General features: G+C 37.7%; 1 protein-coding gene across 1 annotated transcript; it reads right to left on the bottom strand.

The window, feature by feature from the left end:
• Nucleotides 1–2145: 2145 nt before the first annotated feature.
• On the bottom strand, nt 2146–11510 carry LOC113043218 (matrix metalloproteinase-15-like). The gene is made up of 11 exons (XM_026202454.1): nt 11169–11510; nt 10916–11076; nt 9667–9815; nt 9212–9334; nt 8808–9112; nt 8448–8609; nt 7081–7349; nt 6757–6895; nt 5610–5757; nt 3972–4087; nt 2146–3641 (listed from the first exon to the last, which is right to left on the bottom strand). The coding sequence occupies exons 2-11, from the start codon at nt 11030–11032 to the stop codon at nt 3235–3237; spliced, it is 1935 nt and encodes a 644-aa protein (XP_026058239.1). The 5' UTR covers nt 11033–11076; nt 11169–11510; the 3' UTR covers nt 2146–3234.
• Between the last annotated feature and the right edge of the window lie 34 nt (nt 11511–11544).

The following is an 11544-nucleotide window of genomic DNA, read 5'->3' as shown; positions in this document are numbered from 1 at the left end:
GTGCACAACATAAAGACAACACGTTCTCATACCAAATCGATAAGATTTGGGTTTCGTATAATTAGCTATTCAGAGCTGACAGTGAGAGTAACTAGCATCCAGAAAGCTAATTCATGCTACATGCTAATTTTGTTAGCCTCTCTATGCCCTGCACCTGTACTTTGCATTTCTAGTTCATCAAATGCCACATAAGAAACATGTTTACTGTGATTCTTTGACTTTTGAGGGTAACCGTGCCTAACTTGTTGCTTTCCGAAACCAATGCCATGGCTATGCTAGGTCTGAGCAGCTAAACAGCACAGATCCAATAATGAGATGAAGGCAGGATTAGCTCTGAAGCAGCGAGAGGCCAATGCAGCTGATCAAGGGCAAGCTGTTGCCTTACAAACACAAACCACAGCCGTTTTTTTAGGCAAACCATAAACTGATCTCAGCAGGTAAGCACCTAAAGCATATCACTGGCCCATATCTCCACCGTGCCCTAGAATCTGATTGGAGGAAATGTAGTAGAGAGTTAATCTAATCCTCTAACAGGATACTGCTAGAAGAGAGTGAAGTGAATAGTCCAACGAGCTTGTTTTAGGAATTATAATGAGAAATGTGTAACTAGTTAATTATTTATTGTTATTAATAATTGTTATTTATACAATTATTTGGCAGGTGTGACGTAAAATAAAAAGAACAAAAATGGCTGTAGCCTCAACTGCCGATCCAGTTAGCCCTTGGGGGTAGCTGTAATGCCTGATGAAGACCTGAGGGTCGAAACGTTGCCTTGTAAATAATTAAATACACTTTTGTATGGAGCAGTATTTTTCAGTGTGCAGACTGCATTTTTGTATTTATGGGTAGCTGTAATGCCCCATTAAAAACAATAAATGATATGTATTTAAAAATTATAATTAAAGATTCAGAGCACAGGCTAAACTTGCAGGCTAACTGACTAGCGGTGGTTCCCTGAAAAAGTATTTACAAAAATATCAAACATTTCCAAAGGGTTTAAGCAGAGCTAGCAGACTAATTGGCTAGGAGTATGCTATGCTAATTCGCTGAAGGTGTTACAAGGGTAGCTGTTTCTAATGCTCTATAATCATAAAACTATATAACGGCTAATATGGATATTATGGAGACACCTGATTAAACTAAAAAGTATAATATATACCATATAAAGATATAAAATCATACATTTGCAAAGGCTACTTTACATATACATATATATATATATATATATATATATATATATATATATATATATATATATATATGTGTGTGTGTGTGTGTGTGTGTATATATCAATTATATGGGAACATTAGCAAATAAACTAATGGACTAATTGGTTAGTGGTATGCTAAGCTAGTTCACTAAAGGGGTAGTTGGGTTAGCTGCTTGCAACATCCGATCAAACAAAAGTATGATACAATTCAACAATTGCAGAGGTTATTAGAAAGTAAACATCGTTACTACAATTTTACTATAATAAAAACATGTTTTTCTATCGTGTAACCATTTGTATAACCACAATTTTACTACAAATATCATGGTTCAACTATTTAGTTTAGCAAAACTATGGTTAATGTGTGGTTAATATGGTTTACCCATAGTATATGTTTGTTTGTTTTTTTTGTAGTAAAAGCATTAGTTAGCTTTCATAAGGGCGATTTAAATAAGCAGGTCAATTAGCTAGTGGAATGCTAAACTGGGATCCTGAGTTTGCTCGCAGAATCCAAGCTAAAACAGTATTAGATCGCAGATCATTCTCAAAAAACGATCTATTGTTTGGTTATATACTACTATATAACATTTATAATACATTTACGGTCAAAATAACAGATGACATGCATCATAAATGGAATTTGTATGTGTTTGTGTGTTTTGTTCAGCAAATGGAATCACTTTGGAGGCAGACTTGATTCAGCAGACGGCTACATCTGGCACCTTCAGCTCAATAGCAGGAAAATAACATTTACACTGCCATAACATAACTGATATGCTTAGATTAAACAATTAAAGCTCTCTCTCTCTCTATTATATATATATATATATATATATATATATTTATTTATTCACAGTTTAAAAAGTGTCATTGTACTCCAACCAAAACCAAGGAAGTGCACGATTAGCAGAGGAAGCTAAAAATTAAAGAGGTACTTACATCCATATACTCCATTTTATTGTGAGCAAGCTATATACCAGATAATATCTGTGAACAAAAGCAATACATGCCCTGCATGATTTACTCATTTGTTAATACAAAAAAAATGCAAATCAAAAATCTAATAAAACATCAAATTGAGAGTTGTTCATTTGGCACTACAAAAAAAAAAAAGAACAAAAAAAGGAACAAACATTCATATTGACATGAAATACAAAAAACACAGGTTTAAAACACTGAAGGCCACGTGAACAAAGCATTTTTTTTTTTTTTGCTCAAACTTCACCTAGTCTACTAAGAAGTAAAAACAAGTACATAATACAGTGGTGATGGTCTTCACTATTAAGGCACAAATTTGGCCTTGAAAGGCACTGACGGACACAATCCGAGGCCAGGAATGCCTCTCAAAATAACTTCACAACCGGGGGAGACTGGAAGTACAGTGGGGAAAACAAACTTTGAGGGGGGAGAAAGAAGAAGGGGTACGCTTATGTAGGTCACGATGACAGTACAGCCACGCCTCGAATGGCCTTTCCTCCCTCCTCCTCGTCTTTGGCACGCTCAGAGGAAATGCTGGCAGGCTACAAGCCCCCATCCCCCTCTTTTTCTCTCCATAAAGTCCCAAATCAGCAACATCTGTGTAATGCAAGTCAGACAATGCTCCACGGGGGAAGAGACTATAAACCCTGCTAAATGTGCGTGAGACAATTTATTAAGCCTGGCTTTTCTTTTAACCCTGTGCCTTCTGCAAGGCCTTGCAACGGAGTTTGCGGTTTCCTCCATTATTGAGGCTAGTTCAGCAGAGGATGTGGAAGAAATGTGCTGATCTGAGCTTGTTTTCATACATCCAACGTTTCCCACAGTCTGCAAACGAACGGACTCAAGAGGGAAAAACTCGCAGACGGACGAATCACTCGTAGCATGTAAACATGAAAAAAATGACCACAAAACAATCAAAAGTGCAAATTCTACATTGGGAACAGGGTTTTTGATGGGATGAGCACCATAAATGACAAGGTGGGTCTTTCTCAGAAAACATGTGCGGGAAGGTTTGGCTATTGGGTGGCGAAAGTGTGCGAATGTTTTCAGACCCACTGCTGCAGGGATCTTTTGCAGTGAACTAACACTTTGGACGTCTCTTTCCTCTGGAGTGTGGTGATGATGATGTATATGACTCCCAGAATGCACAGCACAAGAACTAGAGGCACGATCACCAAAATGAGGGTCATGATGTGTTCATCAGTCTCGACACTTAAAATGACATCATCTTCCTTTTTCTCATCTTCTTCATCATCTCTTTCATTGTCAGCGTCTTGATTCTTGTCGTTCGTCTCGGGCGATCGATGGTCAGGTTTTACGTCCGTTTCTGCGTCAAAGTGCACCCGACAGCCCATGAAATCGTTTAAAATGGATCTTGGGTATCCAGTGTCAACCTTCATCCGCTTGTTATCGAACCTCCAGTACTTGGTGTCTTTGTAGAAGTAAGTGTACGCTGTGTGGAAAAGAGTTAGAATGTTAATTAGTGTATATAAATACACCAGTGACTAATGATTCCATGTAATCATCGGCAAATGCTCGATCAAACAAGATTCTATCCAGGCTCTGAATTCCAGAGCTATAAAAAGACGTGCCAAAGACGCTCATAAACCATGGAGTGAAATTAGAAGTGAGAGCAGAACGTTTTCAAGTCAAAGGTCTTATTGCACCCCAGCTTTTTAGCAATGAGGTCACATTTCCCTCTCAGTTTTGGATTAATGGACTCTCTTTTTTCATGCATTCAGCTGTGACATTTTCTCGAGCAGCGTCCCCCGGCCTGACTCACCTCCATCATCGCTGAGGAATGCCCCTTTCAGGGAGCCAGGAATGGATCCCCACTCGCCCACTGGTTTAGGGTAATCTTTCTCCACGGCACGGGATTTTTCACTAAACTGCCAATATCTTCAGGATAAAAATCAAATAATACTTTAATTCTATGTCTATGCTAATACAAAAAGGATCAGTTCAATATTTTTTCAACAAAATAAAAAAAGGCACAAGTCATAATATTTCAGTTCATAATTAAAAGAGCGAAGAAATTATATTTTGTTTACAAAAAAGAAAGAAAAAAATCAAGCTTATGCATTTTAATTTGTGATTTAATCATAATAAATTATATTTTATATATTATTATTTTATTGATACGACAGTCTTAAAGATGCAATAGGTGATTTTCTTCAGATTTTTTTTTTGTTATGCTGGTTGAAAGTCCTATATTGCCTATATTTCTTTTTAAACCCACCACTAAAAGATTAAGACACTACCTGACCCAAAATATCACCTAAAGTTTCTACTGCTTTTTCTTAGCCATTTCAGAATCTGGAAAAATGACTGGGGCTAACTTGTTACTGCAGTCGAGCGATATGAATCTGTGTGATGTACGGCATGATAAATGCTCGTCACTTCTGCTGCCGAAACTTTGTCAGCCTGTGGGTCATTTGATTTATTGAAAAACGACTGCACTGATTTGCATGTTTCTTAAGTGGGGGGGGGGGGTACAATGGTGTTTCGTGTATTCAGAGTTGTTCACAGTGTTAAAGAGATGGATTCTCATGCTAAACAGGGCCAAAGTTAAAAAAAAATAATTTACCCGCTCATTTCGGTTCAACCCGTGCATCACTGGAAGGTACGTCCAATCAAAGCACTTATTGATAGCGTGTTTATTGACTTTCCTACCTGCCAGTCAACATATGCATTTGCATACCTTTGCGCACCTGGTTCGCGCAGACAGGATATGGCATCAGCGCGTTAACGTACGATATGCAGACAGAGCGAGAACGGCAGGCAAACATCAACAATCTGATCTTCCTTCCTGGTATTGTAGTATTTTTACTAATGGTACTATAAAGTTCTCACCGGTAAATGACACATGGTGTATTGCAGTAATGCTGTGATGTTGTAATGCTCGACTTTTTTTTTTTTTTTTTTACACAAAGTTTTATTTTTCTGAGATTTTTTGTTGTTGTTGTTTTTAGGTGAAAAGTTAGATTGAGTAATATGTGGACAACTTTTTTTATTTTTTTAAGTTAACTATCCTTTCATTTAAAGGAATAGTTCACCCAAAAATGAAATCATCATTTACTCACCCTCCACTTCTTCTGATGCACACAAACGATTATATTACAAAAAAAACCAGTTGACAGTAGCCACTGACAACCATTGCATGGAAGAAATTACTTAGAAGTAAATGGCTACTATCAACTGTTTTGTTACCAAAATGTCTTCAGAAGAAAAACTCCTACAGGTTTTTTTTAACAAGTGGATGATGAATAAATGATAACAGGATTTACATTTTCAGGTGGACTATCCCTTTAAGTCCCAGATAAAACTGCCCACTAAAGTAGCCTCATGTTTTTCTGTTAATGGCTAACTCTCAAGCACGTGACACATCTGGCCTTTCCCACAAGGGCCCCAGCATGTTTACCTGTCTCCTCTGAAGAAGTGCGTATAGCCTGACGGTTCCCACCACACTGCTGTGTCCACTCTGTCAGGCATGCCTTGACCATAACGAAACAAGTCCTGAGGGTATCCGGGCTCCACGTCTGCTTCTCTGAAAAGCCAGTATTTACTTCCTGCGGGAGCGATACAAAATACAAAGAGGGAATGGACAAAAAGCCACATTAGATGGAAAGACTTGAAGGGGAGGGCTTGCATGGCTGAGAGATGATATCACAGAGACCTCTATTCAGTCAATGAAATTGCACAGAAGAGGTTTTGTGTTGCATGAAAGCAAAGTTCTCCTCAAACCTGAAATCTCATAATTTGCATAAACAACAAAACAACAACTGTGTCGCTTTCTAATACACGTGCCCTGCTGCAAATTGTCCAGGTTTCTTCTCTCAAAATGAAAACAGAGCAGTCAGCATCTGGAGCTGAAGCTGACGCAATGCAGGCGAAGTCCTGAGATGCTGCCAGACTTTTCTTCTTTCCTCTCTGAGAGTTTTACAGGTGACATAATTTGACTCCAAGATGCTGTTACAGCAAGAGGAACAGATGTTTCAAGGAGAAGTAGATTGATATCTGGGAAATATTAAATTATTTTGATGCTTTGTCGTTTTCAAAGATGTCGGTCATCCACTATCAGTGTCATAAAGATAACTCTCGATCACAATATTTACAGCTTCTCTGGGGCAAAAAAAAGAGGGGGATAAAAAAAAGAAGAAAAAATATATATAAAAAACAAAAAAGTGCTGTCAAATTGATACACTGTGATTATGCGCATCCAGAAAAATTTCTGACGCAAAAATTATGCGCATCCACATTCATTTACATAATGTATGTACTGTGTATATTTATGTATATAAAAATACACACACACGTGTGTATATTTAAGAAATATATTGTATAATATATACATACACTACATAAACATTTATTTTGAATGTGACAGCATTTGTTTTTTTCAATTAAAACAATTAGATAATGTTTATTACTGTTATCATTATAATTGTTTAAAAAAAATTTTTATCATAAAATAATTAAAAATACATAATTTTTCATCCTCTTTTCTTGCTTTAACAATTAACCTCACTTAGATTAAGTCATTTAAACATTTATTTCATGACTCAGACCTTTAAAGAACACGAATTTCCCATCATGCCGTTCATAGGCAGCGTCTATGTCCTCTGGAAGCCCCATCCAGAAGAAGGAGATTGGCATTGGGTAATTATCCAGAACCCGGTTCCTCCTAACCCTCCAGAACCAACGACCCTGACAAAGAATAAAAACATCCATGTAGTCATAACATTTACCGCAAAGATTTATGCCTTATCAGAATGGTTTGACCATCTTCTTGCAGACACCGGATCCAAATTATGGTCAAAAACAAACTAAATACAATTGCTAGTGGTTTAAGACATATTTATATGGTTACTAAAGTGTTCACTGTTATTAACCTTGAACACAAACATCTCGCCTCTCAGTACGGTCACTGTGTCAAAGTTCCCCTCGCAGATGTCAGGTGCATCCTGATCCGTGCGTGCTGTGGGCTGGGGTCTATGGGACCTCCTAGTGGGGCGAACCGGAGGCACCCAAGGCCTGGTGGGTTGCACTGAGGGTCTGGTTGTTTTCGGGTGGGCCACTGTAGTTGTGGACTCCGGCTCAGCCGTGGTTGTAAACAGGGTTGTGGTGGGAGGTACTTGAGTGGTGACAGTCTCTGGGGGTCCTGTAAAAACCAAACCATAATGTATTTTCACACTTAGCTAAACATCCTCTTTTCCACACATACTGCATAGACACAGTACGCGTCACTTTTCCATCCAGCACCAGAAGGCCCATGAGGCTCAATCAGCCAGCAGTGGAAGACTTTCAAATGGAGAAAACCGACTCAAGCAAAGACACATACGCTGAAAAATTCATTGGTGTGAAATCCATGCAACTGGAGTGAAAACTCAAGCACATAAAACAGCAGAGTGAGGATAACAACTGTAACATAAATGTGGCACAGCTTAAAGAAATCACTGGATAATGACTGTTCTGCATTGGGAGAACTCACAGTTGCACAAGATACACATTTTGCACATTTTTTAACTGCAAAAGTGTCATTTGGATAACACTGACAAAAATGTATTTGAAATAATTCTCACTGAAAATGAATGTGGCGTTCTAAGTGTGCTGTTATTTAGTGCAAAAAACCTCGGATACTTCAATGTTTTGTATCACTCTGGTTACTTGACTGTGTTAGTGGTGGGATTTTTTTTCCTGGTGGGAACTCTTTGTGCAGGTTACATCATTAAACCAGACAAGTGAAATTAAATCTTCACTAAACTGATTAATTCAGAAGCAAAACAGAGTGAATCATTAAATCATACAGTTAACCGATTTATTAAAAAACATTGATTCATTTAGGAATGAAACAATTGACTGTCTTAATGAGTGAATCACTTAGTCAATCAATTCATGAAAAAAAAAGGTTTAGAAAGGAACAAAATTTGATTGTATTTAGGAGTGAATCACTGAATCATTCATTTAACTGAATCAATTTAAAAACAAACACTGATTCATTCAGGAACTAAACGTGATTGTCTCAAAGAGTGAATTATTGAATTGAGTAGTCAACACATTTTTTAAAAGCATTCATTCAGAAACAAACTTAATTTCCAACACTGTATCGCAGATGTAATTAACTCAATATTAGGCTATCATTTATTGCATGAACTGTTGTGTAAAAGCCATATAACATGCAAATTAATGTGAATTCATACCATGGACCTAATTTAGAAAGGTTAGTTAACTGAAACAGGAAATACCTCAGACTACTTACCATAGATCTGGTGAATGCCATTTATATCATCTTCAGTCAATGAGAAGCTTTCTGTGTCCATCCACTGGTAGAAAGGCGCCATGATCGCAGAAGGGTTGTTGGAGTGCTCTAACCCCAGCGCATGTCCCAACTCATGAACCGCGACCAGAAACAAGTCAACACCTACAACCAAACAAGAACAGCAACTTAAATGACTAAACTATAAACAAAGAAAAAACAACGGGTTAAATCGGTTTCTGAACAGTTCAAAGATATTTAAAATGTTGCTAACATTCATACATTCTCTATGGAAAAGTAAAAAAAAAAATGAAAGTAAATTTACTTTGAAGTAGGAAAAAGACTGCAGAAAATTGTTCACACCTGAGCCCTCCCGTTGGTTCAAGGTCCATGGCTCGTCTATATCGAAATGTGTGTCTCCTCCCATTCCGGGACCAGGGAAAAAAGCGTGTGCCAAAGAGCCCCCTTCCCCATCAAAGAGAGACATATCCCCATGATACCCAGAGGCAAACAGTAGTATTATGTCAGGCCCCTCACTACCATTCTTTATCTCGTGATACGGGACCTCCTCGAATCGCAGAGGCGTTACTTTCTCCCAAACCTTGAAGGCTTTGTGAATAGCCTTGTAGGTCTGCTCCTTGCCCACTTTGGGTGAGTGGTTCTGAATACTTGGGCAGAAAAATAAAGATTTTTTCCCCCCTCATCATTAGCTTGATGATCATTAACTTGAACAATGAAAACTGAATTTGTTCTTCTGGTTGATTCACCTGTAAGTCAGCTCGCCCTGGTCCCATTTGTGGCCAGTAAGTGCATATCGCTTACGCCGAGTACCTCCCTCCGCTGACTCCTCAAAATGATCTGGCACTCCACAGCGAGGTCTTTTCATGGCACTGAAAAATAAAAAAAATAATGAATATTAATGCTGTCAAACGTTTAATCGAGATTAATCACATCCAAAATAAAAGTTTTTGTTTGCATAATATATGTGTGTACTGTGTTGAAGCTCATCAAGAGAATGATTAGAATGCTCTTCAAATCATTCTTATCATTAAAAAATACTAATTTTATTAAGTTATAAGTGGTATAGATAAGCTTCTTGACCTAGTTACACTGTAGTGTACACTGTATAAACGTTTCTATTTTCTCAGTTAACACAATCAAAACAGACTAATTTCATCTTGTTGTTCAACAGGCAGTTGAATAAGAAAAAAAAAAGTCATACTTAATAGTGATCAAGTCCATATGTCCGGTCTCCTCCAGGCCATAGAAGCGCTGCATGTTCTTAATGGCACTAGAAAGGATCTGGGCCGAGTGCATGGTGGACATCTGTCTGCTAGCCTGGGACAGGTAGCCATAGGTCCTCAGCCATGACTTTAAGGAACAACACACAGAAAATGTTGGAGAGTTGACAAGGTGTTGCAACAACTACTACCAAGAAGTGTGTTGACGATGGGATTACACAACAGAAAGAAAAAATGAACATACAGGAAGACATTAATAAACAAGTTGCTTTTTAATTACGCAACTATTCGTTAGAATCCATCAGGAGGTCTGGAGTAAGAGAAGTCTTAAACTAAATAAACAAAAAAAAAAAAAAAAAAAGATTTGTGCACCAGAGGATAGTTTTAAATGTTTAGTAAATGATTACATTTTAATATGAAGATTAATATTTGAAGGTGTTGTTTTTAGTTAAGACCACTGTCACAGACTACAGATGTAATCATCCTGAGGCACATCCATGACACCATCTGATGTTCATCAGAGGTTGCAAAACTTCCTATTATAATTCTTGACGTTGAAATTACCAAACGCTTATTAAAAAGATAGGACTGGATTCAATACCAGGTAACCCAATGAAACCCTATGGTCCTGTAAGGAGTAGATAGAAACTATAAAATGTGCTTTTAATATAAAAAAATTCAGTTTTTTTTGTTATGTGTCCAGTAACCAATAAGTTATTTATGCTTTAAAATACAATAATAGGGTGATCATTAGATTTTCACACACACACAATACATTTAATAATAAAAACCATTGTTGTTGTAACAGCATTATATTTAATGAAAGCTTTTATGACCTATATAAACGTAAATGTATTTTTTATTTTTGTTACACACTGTTACACATTTATCACATGAAAATTATAGTTATTTAAAAGTTTAGCAATCATCCACACAATTCAAGTATGAATGGTGTTATTAGTAAACGTGATATTATTAGAACTATGAGTTGAAAAGTGAAAAAAAAAAATCTTTCAAACCTATTGCTAATTGTCAAGTTTTCTACAGTTTGATTAATTGTCCTCTACATTATATTAAACCTAAAACTCATACTTTCACAATCCTGGAAGACCAAAGCAAAATGTAGCCAAACAGAATTTCACAACTCTATATGTACAGATAAACTCCACAAAGTTTGTTTGGTGTCGTCAGTATTTCAGCACAAAACTCTTAAGCATTAAGTCTACAAACCTCTGCGTTGAAAGCATCATCTTCTGCAGTCGTTTCAGCAATGTTGACACACAGCAGGATGAAAATCACAGTAACGGGTCTCAGATACCGATGCGACCTGCTCCCGCGGACTGACATCGCTCCACTCCGGGACAACAATGAACACACTACGGTGCTTTCTCCTTCCCAAGAACCGCGTTAGATCGCAACCCGGGAAAATCTAGTCTTTTATCACCAAAATAATGCAATTGTTGTTCTCGTACCACAAACTCACCAGTTTAGTGCACGGTTTTCTTATCCAGTCAAGTTTTATGCTTGTATTGCTATGCATGCAAACAGTTCGCATATCTCCAGTGGCGCGCGCACGCTTGTAAACTATAACATTAGCTTGACCTGCAGCTATGAACGCATTAAATACTGAATAAAAGACTACTTGGTGATGTGCATTGCACTGTTTGTGTTGCTATCAGCACCGCTTGGATAAACCCATCAGGAAATGTCGAGAACCAGGCGGCACTCGAAACGATCCTCAATCTGTTGCAGGACACCAAAGAGGAGCATGAAAGCTCATGATGAGGATCTCATGCTGATCTGCAGAATGCAGGCGCACGCGCACCCTATTCCCTGCCCACTTTTTCGGTTTACCTTTG

The sequence above is a fragment of the Carassius auratus genome, chromosome 25, assembly GCF_003368295.1.
Source record: "Carassius auratus strain Wakin chromosome 25, ASM336829v1, whole genome shotgun sequence".
Classification (NCBI taxonomy): Eukaryota; Metazoa; Chordata; class Actinopteri; order Cypriniformes; family Cyprinidae; genus Carassius; species Carassius auratus.
The sequence above is the reverse complement of the archived record's forward strand: the minus strand, read 5'-3'. Positions and strand labels throughout refer to the sequence as shown.